The sequence below is a fragment of the Nycticebus coucang genome, chromosome 7, assembly GCF_027406575.1.
Source record: "Nycticebus coucang isolate mNycCou1 chromosome 7, mNycCou1.pri, whole genome shotgun sequence".
In the NCBI taxonomy this organism is placed as follows: Eukaryota; Metazoa; Chordata; class Mammalia; order Primates; family Lorisidae; genus Nycticebus; species Nycticebus coucang.
Window position 1 is genome coordinate 70,747,443 of NC_069786.1, and position 25,115 is coordinate 70,772,557.

Genomic DNA, 25,115 nt, shown 5'->3' on the forward strand with positions numbered 1-25,115 from the left:
GCAAATGCACCACTTGCCTGGCTAATTTTAAATTTTTTTGTAGAGTTAGGGGTCTTGCTATGTTGCCCAGACTGGTCTTGAACTCTTGACCTCAGGTGATCCTCTAGCCTTGGCCTCCTAAAGTGCCAGAATTACAGGCACAAGCCACTGCACCTGACCAGAAGACCTCATATGATAAAAATATCTCAGCCTCGACCTTCAGCAAACTTCTGCATATATAATTAATGTCAGATTGTCAATTGTCCTATTGTCTTTACATTTCCTGCTTATAGACTAGTCCTATATCATTGTTCTTGTATTTTCTACTAAAAATAATGATTTAGTGTTAGCTCAATCTAAAGCAATAGTTTTTTCCAAAGAATTTCATCCCTTCTGTATCTAAAGAATAGAAGGGAAGCCAAACCAGAAGTAGAGATCAGATTGAACAATTCTTGTATAGAAGTGGGTTAGAATTCAGTTAAACTCATGTATTTGTTTGTTTTGATATTTAGGAAAAAGCTAAAACAATACTGGACAACATAAAGAAACTGGAGAAAGAGCTGTTCAAAGAAATGGAATCAATCCTTCAAAATAAGCATCTCGATGTGGATAAAATTGTTAATCTCTTTTCTCGGTGTACAAAAGATGAGATTAAAATTTATACATCAAATATTAGTTCTTAGTGATCATATTAATGGTTGGTAGTCTTCCTGAAAGTCAGAATCTTATCACTTTGACAAATAATACAAATCTAATTTAAGCAGATCTGATTATTCTTTATTAGCAGTCCAGTGATGTCTTGACTATTAAAATTGCGTATCATATTGCTGAAATACTGAGAAAACAACTTTGGAATTAGATATAGATATCATGGGATAGCCATGTGTCACTTCAGATGATAGACTTGCATCATTTTCTTTAGTCACAATAACTTGTTTGTCCTAATAATTAAGTACTCAATTCTGCATAATGAAACATTAAAATTATCCATACATGTGTATTTATTATAATTATGTAGTACCCTCCAATCATTTTCTCAGTTACATCAGGAAAGGATATTTTTCTTTAGTAACAGAAAACATCTCAAGTGGTGAGATTTTTGTGCTTTAGGCAAATATTAATCAGCTCTAACAAGAAAATTTTCTAGATTTACATGTTATCTTTATCATTATAGTATATTGATTCTGCATTTTTATTAAATTCAAACATGCTGTTTATTAAGCTTTGGCTTATTATAGCTCTAATTATCTAGCATGTTTGGGCCATTGCCCTTAAGGTCTTTTTCTTTCTTTTTTTTTTTTTTTGTAGAGACAGAGTCTCACTTTATGGCCCTCGGTAGAGTGCCGTGGCATCACACAGCTCACAGCAACCTCCAGCTCCTGGGCTTAAGCAATTCTCTTGCCTCAGCCTCCCGAGTAGCTGGGACTACAGGTGCCCGCCACAGCACCCAGCTATTTTTTTGTCGCAGTTTGGCCGGGGCTGGGTTTGAACCTGCCACCCTCGGCATATGGGGCCGGCGCCCTACTCACTGCGCCACAGGCGCTGCCCAATGGTCTTTTTCTAATTTATCCCAGATTTAATATGAAGGTACAAATGATTCAGTTACATTGTTTGCATTTCTTAGGTGCAGTTCAAGTTGGAGTTGAGCCATTCACCAAGGGGTGTGCTGTTACACTCTTACGTTGTGCACATTAGATAAGAGCACACCAATCCCCTCCTCTTCCCTTTCCTTTCTTTCCTCCCAGATCCCTCCACTTGAATTTAATTTTGTTTTTCTTTTGTGTGGGCATGTAGTTATCTGTTGGTTTCATATTAGTATTGTGTACATTGGATACTTTCCCATTTTTGTGATACTTTATCCAGGTTAATACAAAAGATGTAAAGTCCCCATCTTTTTTTTTTTTTTTTTTTGCAGTTTTTGGCCAGGGCTGGGTTTGAACCCGCCACCTCCAGCATATGGGACCAGCGCCCCACTCCGTTGAGCCACAGGCGCCACCCCAAGTCCCCATCTTTTTTATGGCTGAATAGTATTTGCATATCACAGTTTATTAACCATACATGAGTTGATGGGAATGGCCTTTTATATGAATAAGATGTTTCTCAGAAGAGTTTGAAAGATTAGAAGATGGTATAAAAGAACCATGACCTTAGGAGATACTGATTTTGAGTCTCAAATTACTCTTGTCTTTTACTTCTATTTACTTGGTAAAAAGAGAAAGAGGAAGAAGGTAATGGTAATGAAATAGAAATATTATGAATATTGTAACATTGTGAATATTATAATGTATTATGAACATTATAAATGGATAATATCTTCCTAATTTTTTAAAAAACTTTGTTAAAGTTATATAAAGCTTACTAAGTAAGACTCAAAATTATAAGTATAAACAAAAGAAAAATCCAATTTGGTTCGGCTCCTGTAGCTCACCCAGCTAAGGCGTCAGCCACATACACCAGAGCTGGTGGGTTCGAATCCAGCCCAGGCCTGCCAAACGATGACAACTACAACCAAAAAATAGCCGGGTGCTGTGGCTGGTGCCTGTAGTCCTAGCTACTTAGGAGGCTGAGGCAAGAGAATCACTTAAGCCCAGGAGTTGGAGGTTGCTATGAGCTGTGATACCACGGCACTCTACCCAGGGCGACAGCTTGAGGCTCTGTCTCAAAAAAAAAAAAAAAAAATCCAACTCAAAATAACACTATTTTTTGGTTTTTAGAAATGTCTATTCTTTTGAATGGCGCCTGTGGCTCAGTGAGTAGGGTGCTGCTCTCATATACCGAGGGTGGCGGGTTTGAACCTGGCCCTGGCCAAACTGCAACAAAAAAATAGCCAGGCATTGTGGCAGGTGCCTGTCGTCCCAGCTACTTGGGAGGCTGAGGCAAGAGAATTGCTTAAGCCCAAGAGCTGGAGGTTGCTGTGAGCTGTGACGCTATAGCACTCTACCGAGGGTGACGAAGTGAGACTCTGTCACTAAAAAAATTAAAAAAAAAATAGAAATGTCTATTTTTGTATTTGATTACATAATATTTATTGATTACTATCACCAGAATTAGGATTAAACTAAATAAGTAGAGTTATATTTAAAGAGTACTTAGGAAATTATGTTTTAAAAGTTGTCTCATAAAAACTGTTATCTGCCTGAAGTTGGACAATTAAGTTGGCAGATCTGATGGTAATTACAGAAAGAGTTCACTTTGAAGGGTGGACTCGGTGCTAGCGTTGGTGCACATCTTCCCAAGTACTTCAAAGGTGACTGCAGTAATAATTCAGCAATGAGATATGTAGCACTTTTTCTAGGATGAGTTCATGAATTGTCAGACCTCATAGTTCTGTCATTAAAAAGATGTCAGACTCAAGTACTCAACTGATTCTGTTTGTCTTACGTGTAGTTCAGAGATGGGTTTTCCCTAAATCATGAAGATCCTCCAGGCAACACCTGTACTTCTCTCTTTTAATAGATTAGAGACACAAGGGTAAGCAGTTCATTGATTTATGCAGGGAACGTAGGGCCAACATGTTTTCACTTTCTCCTTTGCTACCACCCTAGACCAAACCAGGACCGTCTCCCACCTGGACTGCTGTGGTTAGCTATTCTCTGACATTCATTTTTCTTTATTTTCACCATGTAGGTCACTGTAGTCCAGAGTAATCTATTAAAAATTTAAACATGTTGATGGTTCCCCCTCCTTAAACGTCATTAAAAATAGACTTTTTTAAGAGCAGTTTCAGGTTCATAGCAAAACTGAGCATAAAGTACAGAGTTCCCGATACAATTCTTGTCTCACAACCTCCCCCACTATCAACATCCCAGCACCAGTATGGTGCATTTGACATGTTATTACCCAAAGTCCAAAGTTTATGTGAGGTCACTCTTGGTATTACACATTCTATAACCTTTGATAAATGTAAGGACATGTGTCTTTCATTATAGTATCATACAGAATACTTTTATTGCTCCCAAAGACTCTCAGGGCTCTGCCTAGTCATCCATTCCTCCTCCCAACCCTTGGCAACCACTAATCTTTTTATACAGTTTTGCCTTTCCAGAATGTCACGTAGTTGGAATCATGTAGTTACATTGCCTTTTCAGATTGTCTTCTTTAATTTACTTGGTAATAAGCATTTAAGTTTCCTGTATGTGTTTTCATGACTTGTATGGCCAATTTCTTTTTAATGCTAACTAATATTCCATTGTCTGGACATACCACTTCACGTACCACTGCTGAAGGCCATCTTAGTTGCTTGTTGCTTTCAAGTTTTGAAAATTATGAATAAACCTGCTATAAATACCCATGTGCATGTTTCTGTGTGCATGTCTGTGTGGACATGTTTTCAATTCATTTAGGGAAAATACTGGGACACATGGTTGCTGGGTCATATGGTACTTACTTTCCTAAGAAACTACCAAACTTTCTTCCAGAGTGGGGATTTTGCATCCCCACCAGCAATGAATGAGAATTCATGATGCTCCATATCCTCGTCAGCATTTTGGATTTCAGCCATTCACACAGGTGTGTAGCTTGTTTTAATTTGCAAGTCCCTAATGCCATATGATGTTGAACATCTTTTTATGTGCTCGTTTACCATCTGTTTATCTTCTGTGATGGAGTGTCCAGATCTTTTGCCTATTTTTTCATGTGTTTGTTCATTTTCTTATGATTGAGTCTAAACTATTAAAGACTCAGTGATCTTTGGCTAAAGTCCCAATCCTTCACAAATAACCAAAAAGATCCTGCTTATCTGTCCCACTTTCACCATTGTTTCAGTTTCAACTGTGCTGCTCCTTCGAATCCTTCAATATGCCTTCCTCGCGGCTGAGCCTTCTACTTACACCATTCTTTCCATGTGTCCCCCTTACATAAGTAGTACTTTATATCCATTAGAATTTTGCTGCGACCTCACTTCCTCAGGGAAGTTTTCCCCATACCACAAGGTCAGGTTTCTCTGAGCTACATGTGATTCTGATCGCAAGCTGATTATGTGTTTAACACAGATTAGAACAGAAGTTCTATGAAGATGGGAATCATATTTGTTCCCACTGTTGTGTGCTCAGTGTTCATTATTCATGCTAGATGCTCAGAAAATATTTATTAAATGAACATTCAAGGTTTTTTGTTGTTTGTTTTTTTGAGACAGAGTCTCATTCTGTTCTCCTCAGTTGAGTGCTGTGGCATCTTAGCTCACAGCAACCTCAAACTCCTGGGCTCAACTGATCCTCTTGCCTCAGCCTCCCCAGAAGCTGAGACAACAGATGCTCCCCACAATGCCAGGCTAGTTTCTAGTTTTTTTATTTTTAGTTGAGATGGGTCTTGTTCTCAGGCTGGTCTCAAACTCCTGAGCTCAAGCAATCCACCTGCCTCAGCCTCCCAGAGTGCTAGCATTACAGGCATGAGCCATGGTGCCCGGCCAACATTCAAGTATTGATAGAAGGAATTCATACAGCTCTCCTCCACCTGTAGAAATTTAGCAAGGCAACCTATACAACTTGGTAGCCTTTCGTAAGTCTCAAGTCAACCTTTCTCTGCTTTCCATATTAAAAATGGAAATAACTCCCCAAAGGCAAGGATTAGTCTAAAGATACATGCATTAGTTTAAAAAATAGACTCTATAAATGTGATATGGTATTTGGGCTAAGGATATATGTGTAGGTAATTAATGCCTTGTAGTATATGATTTTCTGAAATTTTATCTGTGTCTTACGTGTAAAAAAATAGCTGGAATTAAGTTTTTGTCAACACTTAAATTGTTTATTATTTACCATAAATTAATAAATGCAAATAAACTGAATCTTTTAAGGAAAGCTAGTTTGTTTGATCTTTCATGAAAATGTCAGTTTATATATTAATCATCAACCAAAAATTTTGTCCTAGAAATAATTATGCAGCCCACCATCTTTGATAGTTCTTTCCTGTAAAATTTACCCCAAACAGGTCTACATAGTGAATGTTTTCTCTTTTGAAATAATTACGTCAGGTTTTTATCTATCACTTGCAGAAATTTATAATCCCAACTTTTCCTGAAGTACAGTGATAACATTTATGATTCTGATCACTTGTCACCACTTACATATACCAGTGGCCTAAAATAATTTAATATTTTACAGGATTCAAGACAGGGCAAAAACTAAGAGCTGGGCTTGGCACCTGTGGCTCAAGAGGCTAAGGCGCCAACCACATAAACCTGAACTGGCTGGTTCAAATCCAGCTTGGGCCTACCAAACAACAATGAAGGCTGCAACCAAAAAAATAGCTGGGTGTTGTGGCGGGTGCCTGTAGTCCCAGCTACTTGTGAGGCGGAGGCAGGAGAGTTGCTTGAGCCTAGGATTTAGAGGTCACTATGAGCTGTGATGTCACGGCACTCTACCCAGGGCAACAGCCTGAGGCTCTGTCTCAAAAACAAAAAACTAAGAGCTGTATTCTGCTGCATAGCAAACATGTAAAACAATAATCTTACATTTTTCTTGTTTTTAGAAACCGATTAATCGTTATTCTAAAAATGCCAAGTACACTTTATCTTATTCTAGAAATATCGAAATCTAAGCACAAACTAGGCATGAAGTTACTCATCGAGAGCTAAGAAAACAATTGACTGTGCTGAAGATTAGTACAAAAAGAGTAGGTTTTAATCAAAATTGCATCAAATCTTTTTCCCTCGCTGTAACCTGGCATTATTAAAAACTATGAAATGGGCTCGGCGCCTATAGCTCAGTGGCCGGGGCTGGCAGGTTCAAACCCAGCCTGGGCCAGCCAAACAACAATGACAACCACAACAAAAAAATAGCCAGGTGTTGTGGCAGGCACCTGTAGTCCCAGTTACTTGGGAGGCTGAGGCAAGAGAATCGTTTAAGCCCAAGAGTTTGATGTTGCTGTGAGCTGTGATGTCACAGCACTCAACTGAGGACAACAAAGTAAAACTCTGTCTTAGAAAAAAAATTATGAAATGTATGCAAAGGTCTCTAAGTCATATTGACTCATTCATAAAAAGTGTTTATTGAATGCACAATTGGGCAAGGCCCTGAACATAGTATCCAGAGGATCATGAAGGATCAGAAAAGCCATTTAAGAAAACATTGAGAAGCCAGGATATGGTGGCTTACGTCTGTAATCTTAGCACTTTGGGAGTCTGAGGCGGGTGGATTGCTTGAGCTCAGGCGTTCGAGACCAACCTAAGCAAATCGACACCCCATTTCTACTAAAAATAGAAAAACTAGCCAGGCATCATGGCCAGCACCTGTAGTCTTAGCTACTTGGAAGGCTGAGACAAGATCTCTTGGGCCCAAAAGTTTGAGGTTGCTGTGAGCTATGATGTCATAGCACTCTACCCAAGGCAACAGAGACTCTGTCTCAAAAAAACAAACAAAAAACCCCCCAGAAACATTGAGAACTTACAGAAAAGACCTCTATGACGGCTTCTGCATCATTCTGATTACTCAAAGATGTTAGTGCAAGTTAAAATAGGTATTTTATTGAGAAACCTGCTTTGTCAGTGAGAAAGTAACAGTTACAAATATTTTCATTTAATAAAATTAGCATATCCTCAATTCTAAAAAACATCTCTTAACAGCCTTTATTTTATTTGAAACTGCAGATCATTCTGATCCAGGGTTTTCTTCTAGTGTCTCCCATAGAAAAAGATGCCATTCATGCAAATCACAGAGAGTTGCCTGCATGCATGTGAATTAATATCTATTAATGTAACAATAAAAAATTTCTGGTACAGAATTGAGGCCTAGGCTTACTCCTGAGCGTTCAGAGAGTCTAATGTAGTCATGTTAAAAAAAGAAAGTTCTATGGCAAGACACTTCTGTTAAAAACATCCCCATTCCATAATGACAACTTAAAATTGGTATATGTAAATACTAAAGTATAGTTTACTTGTTAAATACACTAGGCTTCCATGCAGGTTTTTTAAAAATTATACATTTGTTGCATTAAAAGGATAATGACACTAATCCCATAAATTATTTTCTAAATGGCTTTAATATATGAGACACTAAAAGTATGAGATAATTAAATATTTGAAATATGTTTTAAATAAGTTAAACTAGCGCTGACACTTAATAAGTAGATGAACAAAGGTCATATGACTACATCTCTTATTTATTTATTTTTGAGACAGAGTCTCACTTTATCACCCTCCGTAGAATGCTGTGGAGTCACAGCTCACAGCAACCTCTAACACTTGGGCTTATGCAATTCTCTTGCCTCAGCCTTTGGAGTAGCTGGGACTACAGGCATCCACCACAATGCCCGACTATTTTTTTGTTGCAGTTTGGCTGGGGCCGGGTTCAAACCCACTACCCTCGGCATATAGGGCTGGCGCCCTACTCACTGAGCCACAGACGCTGCCCTGTCTTTTTAATTTATTAAAGATAAAGCTAATCTGAGGGTGCTATGGTCTGAACGATTTTGTGTCCCCCCCAAATTCATATATTGAAACCTAATCCCCAGTGTGATGGCATTAGGAGATAGGGCCTTTGGGGAGGGGGATTTGGTCATGAGGGTGGAGCCTCCATGAATGGGACTCTTTGTAAGGGGTTAAAGAGACCATAGTTCTGGGTGGCACCTGTGGCTCAAAGGGGTAGGATGCTGGCCCCATATGCCGAAGGTGGTGGGTTCAAACTCAGCCCCAGCTTAAAAAAAAAATTAAATGATTTAAAAAAAAAAAAAGAGAGACCATAGTTCTTCCTTTCTCCATGTGAGGATACAGCAAGAGGCTACCATCTATGATCCAGAAACTGGGCCCTCACCAGACATTGTATCTGTTGAGCTCTGGTCTTGGACTTTTTAGCTTCCAGAACTATGAGAAATACGTTTTGGTTGTTAGTTTATAAGCCATCCAGTTTATGATATTTTGTTAGAGCAGTCTGAATGGACTAAGAAAGAGGGCAACATTTAGTAATTTTAAAATTTATAGTTTTCTCTCTTTTTTTAGTTTCAGGGAATGAAGTAGAATCACAGTGCATCATCTTGCACTATGATGCTTTGTGCAAAAGCCGGAAATGACGTATCACATGGCAATAATTTTGCTGATAAAATTTAAATAAATCTTCCTACTTGTAATACAAAAGTTAAAGATCAAATTATACTTTTTGAAAGATTGTAGATATATTTACAGAGGTTTCTTCTTTCCTTCCATATGGCAAAGATTAGTACTTTGGATAGAAATGTAAGAAAAGACAAGTCTTAGGCCAGGTGCAGTGGCTCAGGCCTGTAATCCCAGCACTCTGGGAGGCCGAAGTGGGTGGATTGCTTGAGCTCAAGAGTTCGAGATCAGCCTGAGCAAAAGTGAGACCCCATCTCTAAAAATAGCCAGGCACTGTGGTGGGCACCTGTAGTCCCAGCTACTTGGGAGGCTAAGGCAAGAGGATTGCTTGGATCCAGGAGTTAGAGGTTGCTGTAAGCAATGATGCCACATCATTCTAACCTGGGGCAACAGAGTGAGACTCTGTCTTAAAAAAAAAAAAAAAAAAAGTCAGGTCTTCAAAAATAGTGCTTTTAGATTTTAAATGAGTACTATTTGTCAAAGAAGTGGAAAAAAGAAGAATAAAAACCTTTAGTGGAATCATTAAAATCTTTTGTAGGAGGTAATATGAATATACATGAAGTTGTCATAATTTAAGGTCCATTTCTTGCCAGCAATATACCTGTCAAATGTGGCAACTTAAAGGAATAGCTAATATGATGTTGATTTTGAAATTCTAGCAAACAGTTGTAGAAAACAAAGATTTTACAATGTTGACATGTCACTATTGTTGATAGTACAGTTGACCCTCCCTAAGTGCTGGTTCCATATCCACAGATTCAACCAACTGCAGATCAAAAATGTAGTTAGGCCTACCATGGCTGCATATATAGTGAACATGCACAGACTTTTTTCCCTTGTCATTATTCCCTGTATAATACAGTATAACAACTATTTACATAGCATGTACATGTAGTAGACATTATAAGTCATCTTTTCAAGTGTATGGGAGGATGTGAGTAAGTTATATGCAATCCTTCACCATCTTATGTAAGGGACTGGAGCAATCTCGGATGCCAGTATCTGCAGAAGTACTAGATAGAGCCTCTGGATTCTAAGGGACGACTATATATTATCATTATATTCATTACCTGAACTTTAAATTTTGATTTGGTTTTCTTTTTCCTAAGTCAGTTTCCTATGTGTTTTACTTACACATAAAATCACAGACCTTTAGTGTGGGTTAGGAAAACATCTTGTCAAGTTTTACAGAAGAGGCAACTGAGGCTCAGAAAGGTTGTAACTTGCCCAAGGTCACCTAGCTAAAATGTAACAGATTTAGAGATAGACTATGATTCCATGTAGGGGTCTCCCTGCCTCATAGTTCAGGTGTTAGGGGAAAGTGAGGATGGAGATGAATGTTCAATTTCTTTATATCTTTCTTGTTGGGGGGTGCTTGTATGAACAGTAGGAGGACTCCGTTCAGGACTCTTTTGAAGAAATCTGTAAAATAAGTACTCATCTCGAAATTCATATTCGTTGGTAATATGCTGGATGACTCCCCCTTGCATCAGTCTATCTCCGTATATCACAGCTTCACCACGGTCAGAGGCAAGGCCAACTTCAATTAGCCAGTTCACCAGGTCACAGCCACAAAAGGTCCCAGCAGAAGTCTTTGCACCACACCTGTATGTCAAAGGAATGATTCACCCATATGTTCTGTAAATCTGGTATCAGCACTGCATGATATAGGACAAGTAAGGAAAAACAGAAGGAAAGAAGGAAAGACAGCATGGTAGTTAAAAGCACGGCCAGAATGGAAGGCATTCTGAATAAAAAGGATTTGTTGACTCGCCTGACCCTAGAAAGATCCACTTGAGAAATATGCCAATAATTCTTGTGAAAGCAGAAATGCTTAAATAACAACAACAACAACAACAAAAAGACACAGATAATGTAAATGCACTTACAAAGAAATATTCTTTTTATAGTAACATGGCATTTTATGATTAGGTCTATCCTGAAGTTAGCTGAATATTACATATTTTGTAACTTACTATTTTAGTTCTGCTGAGTAATTGTCTTAGGAACATTAAATATTTTCACAAGCTCTTAAAAAGTGATTATTTTCACTAAACTACTCAAATCAAACTTGAGTTTTAGCTACATATACATTATATTTACATATGCAGCAGAGTGGCCACAAGTAGCCTTTCTTCTTTTCCTCAGTAGCAAGACTGAGGGAAGATCGCATGTTTGTCAGTAATTTGCTTCACTAGAAAGCAAAGAAGGAATATGTAAGATCTGTCTTGCTGTGAATCTAAGGTTTTTTAAATGTATTTTGATTATGAATCTGTTTCTTGATTATTTAAAATCTGTCTTCCTGATACAAACATGAGGTGCCTTAAGTATGAGCAAATGAACAAGGGAAAGAGATGAAGAAAACCCAATTAAATGAATTTTGTACATTTTCATACAAACATGCAACAGACAACATGAATCTGTCCACAGCATCAGTCAAGCCATAAAACCTAAAGTGCTTGACGGTAGGAAACTAGATGAAAATCAGGATGAAACGAGAAACAGATTACAAAAAGTTAAAAACATTTCATCATAAATGAATATACATGAGAGTTTCATCTAAAATTAGAAAAAAGATTAATATACATGAAAAATTTTCTCAAGTACATAAAATCACAATATTTTAACATCAGTACTTCACTTAGTGATAAGATACCTGAATTAATGCCTTGCAACTGCAAACATCACTTTCAACAAAAGCCTGAATTTCACAACCTGTGTGTTAGCCTCTTTTGCTTGTTGATTTTTTATTTATAGCCTGACACCTTCTAGCCCAGACACAAACTGAATAATATAGTAGAACCTCTGTACGTTGACTACCCAAGGGACTATAGCAAACTGGTCAACATCTGGAGGCGGTCAACTGTATCAATGTGTACATGTGGGGCCTGTCTGGTCCATGAAAATTAGGTCAACTTAAGGGGGTGGTCAATGTAGGGAGGCAGTCACCTATGGAAGTTCTGCTGTATTTCTCTCCTGAAGACTATGATCAGGCAACTATACCAACGGTCCATGGAGTTGTACAGAATGGCAGGGAATGTGACACTACGCAGGCCATAAAACCTGTAAAGGGGCAGGGAACAGGCCAGTACACTCCTGACTCGTGCCCAATTCGCCGTCTTTGGACTGAGGCAGCCTGGTACTCCTGCAAATGGCAAGAGCTATGCTCTCTAACAGCTGGCAATCACAGTGGGCCTGACAGAACATGGACTTCTCTTTTAAATTGTAATTATTTGTTTGTTTGTTTATTTGTTATTTTTTGACACAGGATCTTGCTCTGTTGCCTAGGCTACAGTGCAGGGCATCATCATAAGCTCATTCCAACCTCCAAGTTCTAGGCTCAAGTGATTTCTTTTGCCTCAGCCTCCCAAGTAGCTGGGACTACAGGTGATACACCACCATGCCTGGCTAATTTTACTGTATTTTTTTTTTTTTTTTTTTTTGTAGAGACAGGGTTTTGCTTTGTTTCTCAGGCTGATCTCAAACTCCTGGCCTCAAGCAATCCTCCCATCAGTGCCTCCCAAAGGGCTAGGATTATAGGTATGAACCTGTAATTTTTAATTTTAAAAAGCAGTTTTAAAATTGTTAAAACTATCCGCGGTACTTTGAAATAATTGTGCTCAGCCCTCTGAGGGTAGAAAATTAACTTTTCTTCATGGTTTACCATTGCCAGAAAGTGGTCTAGGCCAGTCACATTCTGCCATCTACTTCAAACACACCTGAGAGTCAGGTATTGTAAAGAAGAGGAAAACTAGAGTTTAGAGAATGAACTTTCCTGAAGTCACCCAGCTAATAAGTGTAGTTCAGGATGTAAATTCTAGTAATAGTCCACACCCAATGAGTCCCCTCTCTATTGTCTACACCAGGCTACTTTCCGATTATAATGATGTACATGTTAAATGTAGGCATAAGATATGGAGATAAATCGTCCTCAATGTAATTTTCAGCCAGGAACAGTGGCTCAAGCCTGTAATTGGAGCACTCTGGGAGGCACCCAGCTACTCAGGAGGCTGAGGCAAGAGGATTGCTCAAGCCCAGGATTTTGAGGTTGCTGTGAGCTGTACAACAACAGCACTCCACCCAGGGTGACAGAGTGAGGCTCGGTCTCACAAAAAGAACAAAATAGTAATTTTTACAAATGTTCAAAATTTCAATTATCGCCATAAAAACATTAGTTTCTTTATGTTTTATGTTCTTTTGCTTTCTGTTTATGACTATCAAATATATGGGCACTATACCATTTGTTTGTTCACAGTTCATCATTTCTTACTGCATACTTTCCAGACCAAGATGAGGTAAAATACAAGCTGCAAAATTAATTAAGAGGCAGAAATTTCATTTCCTTTTCTTGCCAACAGTACTAGTAATATGAAATATACCACCAGGAGATGGGAATATAACATCCCTTCTAAATCCAACTATCTCAAAGTTTTATGAGAGACACTAATGGCCAACTTGAATGTTAATATCCTATAACATTTTAGTTCATTCTAAGCTAAAGTTTCCACATTTAATGTGGAAATCAGAAGTTACATGACATTTAAAAAATGTTAACATCAAAGTGATATAGCTCTTTCATATGCCATTTCATTCTTTTTTTGAGACAGTCTCATTCTGTCGCCCTGGGTTGAGGGCCATGGTATTACAGCTCACAGCAACCTTAGAGTGTTGGGCTCAATCGACTCTATTGCCTCTGCCTCCTGAGTAGCTGGGACTACAGGCATCCACCACAGCATGTAGCTAGTTTTTCTATTTTTATTTAATTAATTAATTAATTAATTAATTTGAGATAGAGTCTCATTACGTCGCCCTCGGTAGAGGGCCCTGTCACAGCTCACAGCAACCTCAAACTCTTGGGCTTAAGCGATTCTCTTGCCTCAGCCTCCCAAGTAGCTGGGACTACAGGCATCCGCCATAACACCCGGCTATTGTTTTTGTTGTTGCAGTTGTCATTATTGTTTAGCTGGCCGCCCTTGGTGTACATGGCTGGCACTGTGCTACAGGCACCAAGCCAGTTTTTCTATTTTTAGGAGAGATGGGGGTCTGTGCTCTTGCTCAGACTGGTTTCGAACTCCTGAGTTCAATCAATTCACCCTCCTTGGTCTCCCAGAGCATCTGCCATTTTCTAAACTATAAACTGACCTGTATCTTTTAACATTCATGTGTATATGTGTTAATGAAAACAATCGTGTAGTCCATCACAGCCATATTACATAGCCTATTCCAACCCAAATTTCATCATCTAAAATATTTTGTCTGGAATCTATAGCGGCAATTGGCTTACCTTCTTTCCTTGACAATGTTTTGGATACAGAGGTCACGGTGATAATGGACAAACTGTTGACAGGTCATTTTTATTTCCTCAGAAACAGGAGAATCCCTTTTGTCTGCTGTTTCTTTATTGTTCCATAGGAATTCGAGTCTGAAAACCAAAATTTAAGGAGGTCATTTTTACAAGAAGCAGTGAGAGAGAACTCTTCCTGCCTTGTTATCCCATGAAAATGGCTGTTCCAAGGCTGTCATTCACCAACGTACAATTCCCAGACATCGTTAGTCTCTCAAACAGAAACTTACTCTGTACTCAGTTTCCTATTCGAAGAGGGCTGGAGTGTTTTTCCACTGTTTTGAAATGCAAAGTTAGAGATCAAGTATTTTATTTAATCATTTTTCTATTTTAGTATCACAGAGACAAATACCAGTGTCTAGACTACAAAACAATTTTGTTTCTGCCAGCCCAGACAATGGAACTGTTGACTATTTCACCTGATCAACATTATGAAGTTGATAATTAAGGTCAATGACTTTTGTGTTATACCCTTCCTCATTCATGAAATGATTATGACCCTAGCAATTGCATCTTGATGATGATGGAGAAGGAAAGGAAGAATGTTGCCACATTTAATGTGCTCTCTTCAGAGCTGGCAGATTTTTGTTGTTGTTGTTGCTGAGACAGAGTCTCACTAGGTTACCCTCGGTAGAGTGCCGCCGTGGTGCCACAGCTCATAGCAACCTCAAATTCTTGGGCTTAAGTGATTCTCTTGCCTCAGCCTGCCAAATAGCTGGGACTACAGGCACCCGCCACAACACCTGGCTATTTTGTTGTTGTTGTTGTTGTCATTGTTGTTTAGCAGGCCCTGGCTGAGTTTGAACCCACTAGCCCCAGAACACGTGGCCGGCACTCCAACCACTGAGCTACGGTTAGAGATCAAGTATTTTATTTAATCATTTTTCTATTTCAGTATCACAGAGACAAATACCAGTGTCTAGACTGATAACTGATAACTTATAGTTATTGTATAACTATATTGTATAGTTATATTGTATAGTTACATTGTATCTAGCTATTCTAGATTAGCTACTCAGCTAATCTACCGAGCTGAGAGCTGGCAGATTAAATGTCATTGGCACTTCTATTTTCTACCAATTTTGACTTTGAAAACAAATGAGGAACCCCCCCAAAAAAAAAGAAAAAGAAAAAAGAAACCTGAATACCAGCACAATTCTACAAAATAAGAACAAATCTGAAAGCATGATGTTACCAGATTTCAGGTTATACCGTGAGTCTATAATGATCAAAACGGCATGGTACTGGTATAAAAACAGAGGCATAGATCTGTGGAACAGAATAGAGGATCTGGAGATGAAACCAGCCTCACAGCACCATTTGATCTTTGATAAAGCAAAGATACACTGGGAAAAGAATCCCTAGTAGTAAATGATGCTGGGAGAACAGGTTAGCTACATGTAAATGGCTGAACGTAGACCCGCACTTCTTACCACTTAACGAAAATTAACTCATGGTGGATAAAAGACTTAAATCTAAGACACGAAACTATAAAAACTGTAGAAGAAAATATGGGAAAACTATTAACAACCTGGATGGATTTGGGGAACACTCCCCCTAAGTAAAGTATCACAGGAAAAGAAAAGAAAGCATCGTACGTGCTCATCGCATGTAAGTTGGAATCTAGTAGATTAACAACTACATGCTCGCTTGAGAGAAAAACTCAAGTAAATTCAAGAAGTGGGGAGGGAGAAAGAGGGTTCCACAAGTTCCACCCAAAGGGAACAATGTATGGGTATATGACACACTTCCTGGCTCTAAGAACAACTATAACTCAACTTTACCATACAAACGCAATCAATGTAACCTAATCATGTGTACCTTCATATTAATCTGAAATAAAAATAAAATAAAAAAAAAAATACAAAGGAAGTACAAAGATTTGCCTCCCCCTGCTTTTTCCTCCTACCCCCAAAGTAGAGTATTTCCACTTAGTATTTTTCTAGAAAAATCCTTTATCTTAATTCAAAGAAACCCTTCATTAAGCTAATAAAAATTTAGAAAGAAAACTTGAGTTTCTATAAGTTATCAGTTTGATAGACAGAGGAATTGTATTGCCAAAGGAAAAAGAAATCAAATATAGACCTCTGGGGCACACCCCTACTACTTCCATTTCTAAAGGCATTTTCAAGTTTCATTTAACTTTATGTAGCTAATGGCAGAGATAGAAGTCAGTGTGTCCATCATTCTTGTTAAAATGCAAATTACAATGCTGAGTTTATAATAGTTCTTCTAATGTATTTCTGCAATTATTTATAACAAATATGTGAATCAACAGATGACCTCTGTGCGGCATTTAGTGGTCTCCTAGCAGTTACTAGAGATTTAAAAATATTAATATCTTAATAGAATGGCTTTGTTATTACCTTTACAGATACAGATTTATTTCAATACTAAATTTACCTTCTTTTGAAAGGTAGGATGATTAAATGTTTATCTAATCCAAAGATTCCAAAGGAAATAAATCCCTAGGGAAGAAAACAAAGTTATCTTTCTGAATTTAACAATAAAATTTTAAGACAGAGAAATTATGGAAGCCACCAATGTAGTGCTTGAGGAACCAAACCTATAGTGATGAAAGCAACATTTTATTTTGATTTTTATTTATTTACTTTTTTCTAGAGACAGAATCTTCCTCTGTTGCCCAGACTAGAGTGCCATGGCATCAGCCTAGTTCAAATGCAACTTCACACTCCTGGATTGAAGTGATTCTCCTGCCTCAGCCTCCGAGTAGCTGGGACTACAGATGCTCATCACAATGCCCAGATTATTTTTCAATTTTTTTCTTTTCGTAGAGATGGGGGTTTCACAGGCTGGTCTTGAAGTCCTGAGCCTAGCAATCCTCCCACCTCTGCCTTCAGAGTGCTAGGATATAGGCACAAGCTATTGCACCCAACCAAGAGAGCAGCGTTTTTTGTTTTTATTTACTATACTATTTTTTTTAATTATTAAATCATAGCTGTGTACATTAATGCAGTGTTTTAAATGGAATGTGCAAAGCAGGCCCGCTACAGTTCTGTGCCTGAGGCAGACATGATGACTTCCCGCCTTTTCCCAATCTGTCCTGCTAATTATGACAGATACAAACCAGTGCTGAGCAACCACACTTGCACGACAGCTTCCTGAGGAACAATGAAAACATCTAAGGGATACATGTTTTTATTTCTCCTTTAAAAAAATTGCACTTGCTTAAGTTTTTATTAATTTTCTGTTAAAACTTCAGAAATTAAATTTTTGTTTCTAGTCCTTATCTTAAACATTGTTATTGTTATTAAATTTCAAGTCTTTTTAATTTTGTGAAGGCAAAAAAAAAATGGAAACCTAATTAACACATGTATATTGTAAAAATTAAAAAAACTTCAGAAATTATATAATAAGTGCTTCACTGTCTAATTATAACCCAGTAATGGAACAGAATTTATGTAAAGCGAAACTGACTAGGTTAGGGGAAGGGTTTGAAGAATGGGAGGGTGATGAGGCAAACTGGAACCAGATTATCAGCCTTAGATCAGGGCAATTTAGGACTGTTTGGGGAGGCAGGAGAGGCTGGCAGCTGCCATTTGTTAGGCACACTGGGATCAGGACCTGAGTATAGGTTTATAGAAGTAGGATGGGGAAAAAAAAAAGAAGTAGGATGGAAGGACTTAACTTTCTTCACCCCAAGACTATGAACAACCAAAAGGGATTGGTCTTACTACAACACCTCCCCAGGAGGAAAATGGATGGGCATGGGGTTATGTCTCTTCTGCTCCTTTGAACCATTTAAGCCATAAGCTGCGTGGGCAGCATTTTAAATGCCATGTTCCTGGCTTCTGTTCATGAGATAGCCCTGTGGAATAAAGTTTTCTTAGGCCCAGTTCTGGGATGGCTCAAGTTGGAGTGGGCTTTCTGAATGCAAAATGCCAAGTGAGATTATGATTTTTCAACTTAATATTTCTTAGTTCTTGGATAAAAAATCTGACCTTAAACAGTATCACAAAGTGGGTTGGGTTCCAAGCTCTTGAGATGTTCATGTCTGTAATAAATTGACTAAGGTCATTTGTCTCTTTAACCATAGCCATTTTTGCTCAGACAGTAACAGCCACAAAAACTGGAAATATTTCAAGAAATTAATGCTAGGAAAAAATTTGCAGAAGCATCTGTTGACAAATGATAACTCATATGGCAAATTATTTTAAATTGAATAGCCAAACTCAATGACTTCAAACATGGTTTTTGTTTTTTTGAACTGCTAATCTATGGACAGATATTCTCTAATTAAAAAGTAAGGAGTTAGGCCAGGTGCGCCTAAGACTTTAAGAGGCTGAAGCAGGTGGATTGCCTAAGCTCAGGAGTTCGAGACCAGCTTAAGCAAGAGCAAGACCCTGTCTCAAAAAAAAAAAAAGCCAGGTGTTGTGGCAGGTGCTTGTAATCCCAGCTACTCAGGAAGCTGAGTCAAGAGAATTGCTTGAGCCCAAGAAGTGCTGTGAGCTATGACTCCAGAGCAATCAACCTCAGGGCAACTGAGTAAGACTCTGTCTCAAAAAAATAAATAAATAAAAAAATAAGGAGTTGAAGAAAAGATCAAATTTTGAAATTTGCACATAAAAATATATTCCCAATATGTAAAATGTCACTTATCCTAAAATATCCATTTCAATAGTGACATAAACTTAGACAACAGTGCCTATCATATTACTTCCTCATGGAATTTTAGTTTGGGGGTGGTTGGTTTTTGAGACAGAGTCTCACTTTGTTGCTCCATGTAGAATGCAGTGGTTTACCACAGCCCATGGCAACCTCAAACTCCTAGGCTTAAGCAATCCTGCCTCAGCTCCTGAGTAGCTGGCTCTATAGGCACATGCTCATTTTTTTCTATTTTAGGTAGAGATGGGACCTCTTTCTTGCTCAAGTTAGCCTCAAACTCTTGAGCTCAAGTGATCTTCCAACCTTAAAAGGCTAGGATTACACGTCCGAGCCACCATACCTGGCTGGAATTTTAGTTTTTCCTATTTTATTTTGCAGGTATTGTCATGACATTTAAATAAAATAATAAATATAAAATGCATAACAACGGTTGGCACATAGTAGATGCTCAAGGAATGGTAATGTCTATCCCTAGCCAAAATTTATTTAAATACATGATTTTCTTTTTTTAAGATTTAAGTATCTATTGTTCAAAAAACATTAAATGTAAATGAAATGATGTTTACAAATTTAAGCAGCTAAATTACAGGCTCAGGGAATGTAAGTTATTTTCCCAGAGTGACTTATTAAGGTCAAAACAAAGTTGAAAAGGGAGTTAGGACATCTTGTCCCTGCTTACATGATCATTCTTTAGCTCAGAATTGAAGCAAAGAACTATTCAGTATTTCTGATTGAGGCACTCAGTGTATATTCTGATGACTTTAACCAATATAATAATTCATCTCTCCTAGGAGCCTGGCAGCAGCTGTCAGCTGTCATGTGCACCCGCAGCTGGCAGACAAACTAAGCCCTTTTGATTTAAAAGAAAACAACATCCGTACCATCACCCTCAATCAACCCTTCCAGGAACACAAAAACCACTGAAAGTTCTCAGTAAATAAATACCTGGCCAAAGTTAAACACGGCACAGAAAAACTGTAACTCAACATACAGTCTTCCAGGCTCTTGATTGAATAGCCACCACAAACAACTGGAAAGATTCTGTAAAGGAAAGAGAAGGGAGAGCTTTATCATGGAGCAAGCTGATCATTTCTCTCCATCCAGAGCACAGTACAATTACTTATCTGCTTAATAATTAGGGAGGAAAAGTCTAAAGGGAAAAAACACCTAGAGAATATAGAGGCTTTGTCTTTCCAACGAGAGGTTTCAACCTCGCCTCCTGACAGATGCCATTCAAACAGCATCTGTTCTGATCGGCTTTGAAGCGAGAAGACAAGAGCCACAATACAGAAGCTTACATAATGTAGCAGGCCTGCCGACTCGCCGGAGACAGCACTGATTTTAAAATTAGTTCAGCACAATGAAAACAACTGCATCACTAAGCAGCGATTCTTGGCAGCAGTTCTTACTTTTTGATTTTTGTTCTTAAATAGCATTGAAAGTGGCGCTAGCTTATAGCACACTATGTAACGAGCATCCCAACGTGGAAAGGGTTCCCTTACAGGTCAAGTGTAACTTGCCCAGAGGAATCATCTCAAAGAATTATAAAATAATAGCTGATAATTCACAAAACAAGATACTTACTAATCAAAGAAATGCATGCATTTAAAAAAAAGTGCTATATTTCACATATACAGTTGTCAAATTAATGGTTATGAAGACTATGTAGCAGCATGAAAATGCTTGACAAGTGACAAAAGCAGGACATAAACCTGTATATGTGATAAGAACTCTGAAAAAAATGTATTAAAGAATTAGAAGGCGGTAGTGTGACAGATACTCTTCTCTATTTTCTATCTATAGTATGGAGTAGTTATGGTCTTTTCATAATTAAAAATGCTTTTTGGCTCGGCGCCTATAGCTCAGTGGCTAGAGTGCCAGCCACGTACACCAGAGCTGGTGGGTTCGAACGCAGCCCGGGCCTGCCAAACAACAATAACAACTGAAAAATAGCTGGGCGTTGTGGCGGGCACCTGTAGTCCCAGCTACTTGGGAAGCTGAGGCAAGAGAATCGCTTAAGCCCAAGAGTTTGAGGTTGCTGTGAGCTGTGATGCTACGGCACTTTATTGAGGGTGACATAGTTAGACTCTGTCTCAAAAAAAAAAAATTCTTTTAAAAAGTGTATTTATCTAAGGAATATCTTCTGAGAGATACTGTATGCATCTATCTACTTTGGTCAGTCAAGCACATTAGGAATAAGTGGCCTGTGCATATCCTTGAGATGTCTGGTTTCACAGATTCTAGGTTCGGAGCTAGAATGAATAAGTGATGCTATGCAGAATAAGCTAGCAGGAGCTGTCGCCTGGAGCTCTCAGGCAACAGCAGAATGTGAACGATTCATTCTTTTTCTCCCACCCTAGCCCCAAACATTTAGGACTGAGATGACCCAGCTGCCCTGCTCCTAGAAAGCAGCAACTAACTTTCTCCCTGATGCCTGACCGAAAACCTTTGCTAAACATTTAAAGAAATGGCCACAAAACAAAACCCAAAATACTTACAGCAAACAGGCCAATGATGAGAAGTAAACACAGGAGCACATGCCGAGTTAGTTGCTGGTCTCCACTCTGCAGATACTGTTGTTCTTCCTGGGCTAATATGCAGCTCTGGGAGTTACAGCGACTCACACAATGATCGTCTATAAAACAGGGAGCACGGCAATTTGTAATCAGAGCTTTTTCTTTGAATGCACTTTAAATTTGTAATGACTTCCCAAGGGGAACAACAAAAAAGCACATTCAGCTAAGAATCGGTATATTATTTTAGATGAAATTGGAGAAAAGCGCCTTCATGTTGTTCTAGAAGAGTTCTAGTACAGTGTTTTATTTGAAAAAAACACAAGCAGTATGTAACAGTTCCTTTTATACTAGTCAACAATGTTTTTTACATGTGTGTGTGCAGATAAAATCATATAATTTTTATTAATATGGTATTATATATAATTCTATACATATAATTTTTAATCGTTAAACAAGTTAACGATTATCTCTTGCCTTTAAGTAAAGAATTTAAAATTTGACTTAGAAAAGAACTGTAAGGAACCAAGTCAATATTACACACTACATTTTGTTCACATGTGAAACCAAACTCAAATTCTAGAGCCTAAAAGAGAGGTGAGGGCTCTTTCACAAAAAAACTTTTCTACTTCAGCTCCACCTTACATATGGTAGCAAAAGAAAAACATTCTTTTTTCTATTAAAAAAAACATTCTGGGCAGCGCCTGTGGCTCCAGGAGTAGGGCGTCGGCCCAATATACTGGAGAGGTTGCTGTGAGCCATAGCACTCTATCTAGGGCGACATGGTGAGACTCTATCTCAAAATAAATAAATAAATAAAAATTCAAGATGTATACCTGTATTCAAGATGTACTTCAAAACCAGGAACCAAATGAAAGATAGTAAAATTTATTTTTGTCCTTTTTTTCTTTTTTTTCTTGAGACGGAGTCTCACCGTGTCACCCTTGATAGAGTGCTGTAGCATCACAGCTCACAGCAACCTCAAACTCTTAGGCTTAAGTGATTCTCTTGCCTCAGCCTCCCAAGTAGCTGGGACTACAAGCACCCACCACAACACCTGGCTGTTTTTTGGTTGTAGTTGTCATTGTTGTTTAGCAGGCCCGGGCTGGGTTCGAACCCACCAGCTCTGGTGTATGTGGCCCTTGCCAGTGAGCTACAGGCGCCAAACCTAAAAGAATTTTCACTGACATTCCAAAAGAGTAAGAGAGAGAAAAAAAAAAGAAAGTATTTTCAAGAATCAACATTATTGGGCAGCACCTGTGGCTCAGTGAGTAGGGCGCTGGCCTCATACACTGAGGGTGGAGGGTTCGAACCCAGCCCCGGCCACACTGCAACAAAAAATAGCTGGGCATTGTGGTAGGTGCCTATAGTCCCACTTACTAGGGAGACTGAGGCAAGAGAATAGCCTAAACCCCAAAGCTGGAGGTTGCCATGAGCTGTGATGCCACAGCACTCTACTGAGGGCAATAAAGTGAGACTCTGTTTCTAAAAAAAAAAAAAAAAAATCATCATTATTAATAAGAAAATGACAGGTAAGCAAAGCCTAAGCAGATTTTGGGAGGAGAAAAAGTTGCTAAATCTGATTACACATCAAATTTGTTACTGAACCTCGTTATTAGGTATATTGTATAGGGAGAACAAAAATAAGGAGGGCCAAAATAAGAGGAAAAAAATAAGGTGGTGTCTGTGGCTCAGTGAGTGGGGTGCTGGCCCCATATACTGAGGGTGGTGAGTTCAACCCCAGCCAAACTGCAACAATAAAAAATTAAAAAAAAAAATGAGGAAAATTTGGGGAATTCTGATGTAAAGAAACATTAACTTTAGCAAAGAGGCATATAGATAGAAACTGAAAGATAGCTTATCTGAATGTCAGAAAGGGTTTCCTATTAGAAACAGTGAAATCTGGACATCTGATATGTTTTCACTCCCTTCTATGGAAACATGATTTCTATTATTATTAAAGACTCATTCCTAGTGATCAGATAGCAGCCAATTATAAACCCCATATGAATGACAACTATATGTCATGAACATTTATTATATATTAGAACAAATTTTTGGATTTATCACGTGGGTTAGATTTATTGCAAAAATTTTGTGTTTGTGTGTGTATAATACTACCTATTACTACTTTATAAGAACGTTTATAAAAATGAATATTTATGTTCAATTCTCTTATGGCATTTTCCCCATCTTTTTTTTAAGAATCCATTTTCTCAGTGTTTGTAGCTTCTATAGAAATCTGTGCAGATTTCTTTGAGGAACAAGGACAAGGCATCTTCTGTTTCTTAAGCCCATCCTCATAGCTGAAAGGTGCTTACTTTTCTCAAACGAAGGAGTCACAGGCCTACTGGTGTTTGTGTTTGCTATCGGTTCTGCTGAAGGGCAGCGCAATTCACCATTTCCCATGGAGCAGGAGCAGCAACCTTAACAGACAAAATAACATGTGAGGACACAGCCCAACCACAACAGAAATGGACAAGTTCAAAAGATGCCAAACAATAACAACAACGAAAAACCCCACTCACACTCACTGTCCTAGTAGCCTCAGTGAACATGTTTTTAACATAACTATCAAAAGTGTTCAAATGTGCACATACAGAAGTTAACATGTGAAGAGTATCAGACAAAGGCTTAGCTGCTTTACATTATCATCTCCTCGTTGTATGAGACCAGGAAAAATGTTTTCATCCATGCTGTTTTATTAGTTTCCACGATACTTTGGGAATAAAGAATTTAAACACTTTTTAAAAATACAAGTTTTTATTTAATCACTCTTCAAAAACAAGCACTAATTCAAACTTCTTGGCCTGAATTCGAAAACTCTATAACCCTATAACTCTATAACCTGAACTTTCTCTCCCTTATCCACCCTACTTTTCAACAGAAAGCCTTCTCTTATCTCAGGACAATTGTTTAGGCTCCTCTGCAAACCCTAGGTTTATTTGGGTCTCTGTGCCTAAGCTGACAAACATGGAATCCTCACTTTTGTTAATTTATCTAAATCCTCTTCTATAAGTTCAGCTAAAAACTTACTTCTTTGATTCAATGCAATTGGTAACAACATACCGCTGACAGCCTTCACAGAAATAGAAAAAAAAATCCTAAAATTCATATGGACCCAAAACAGACCCCGAATAGCCAAAGAAATCTTGAAGTTTGGGGGAGAGGGAGCTGGAGGCACTACATTACTTAACCTCAAAATGTACTACGAAGCTATAGTAACCAAAAGAGCATGGCATTGGCATAAAAATAAACATACAGAACAGTGGAATTAAATTGACGGTCAGAATAAATCTATGCATCTCCAGCCAAATGATTTGTGACAAAGGTGTCAAGAACATACATCAATGAAAAGACTGTCTCTTCAATAAATGGTGCTGGAAAAATTGTATATCTATACACAGATGGATGAACCTGGACTCCTATCTTTCACTATACACAAAAATCAATGCCAAATGGATTAAATAGATTAAAGACTTAAATATAATACATGAAACTATGAAATGACTAGAAGAAAACATAGGGGAAATATTTCATGAGATTGGACTAGGCAAGGATTTTTTTTTTGGATAAAACCTCAAAAGCATGTGCAACAAAAGCGAAAATA

At 38.2% G+C, this 25,115-nt stretch overlaps 2 protein-coding genes across 5 annotated transcripts in view; one reads left to right on the forward strand and one right to left on the reverse strand.

Moving 5' to 3' along the window:
* The window catches only part of SCRN3 (secernin 3), a 38,376-nt gene extending 35,741 nt beyond the window's left edge, over nucleotides 1-2,635 (forward strand). For all 3 annotated transcript variants that reach the window (XM_053597192.1, XM_053597191.1, XM_053597193.1), the window contains exon 8: nucleotides 492-2,635. In XM_053597192.1, coding sequence (XP_053453167.1) covers nucleotides 492-662 — 171 coding nt within the window. In that variant the 3' untranslated portion in view covers nucleotides 663-2,635. The remainder of the gene's footprint in view (nucleotides 1-491) is intronic.
* A 4,784-nt stretch (nucleotides 2,636-7,419) lies between these two features.
* GPR155 (G protein-coupled receptor 155) overlaps nucleotides 7,420-25,115 on the reverse strand; it is a 62,269-nt gene continuing 44,573 nt past the window's right edge. For both annotated transcript variants that reach the window (XM_053597189.1, XM_053597190.1), the window contains 6 exons: nucleotides 23,827-23,931; nucleotides 21,491-21,627; nucleotides 19,938-20,033; nucleotides 16,770-16,834; nucleotides 14,307-14,444; nucleotides 7,420-10,627 (listed from right to left, as the gene is read on the reverse strand). In XM_053597189.1, coding sequence (XP_053453164.1) covers nucleotides 10,327-10,627; nucleotides 14,307-14,444; nucleotides 16,770-16,834; nucleotides 19,938-20,033; nucleotides 21,491-21,627; nucleotides 23,827-23,931 — 842 coding nt within the window. In that variant the 3' untranslated portion in view covers nucleotides 7,420-10,326. The remainder of the gene's footprint in view (nucleotides 10,628-14,306; nucleotides 14,445-16,769; nucleotides 16,835-19,937; nucleotides 20,034-21,490; nucleotides 21,628-23,826; nucleotides 23,932-25,115) is intronic.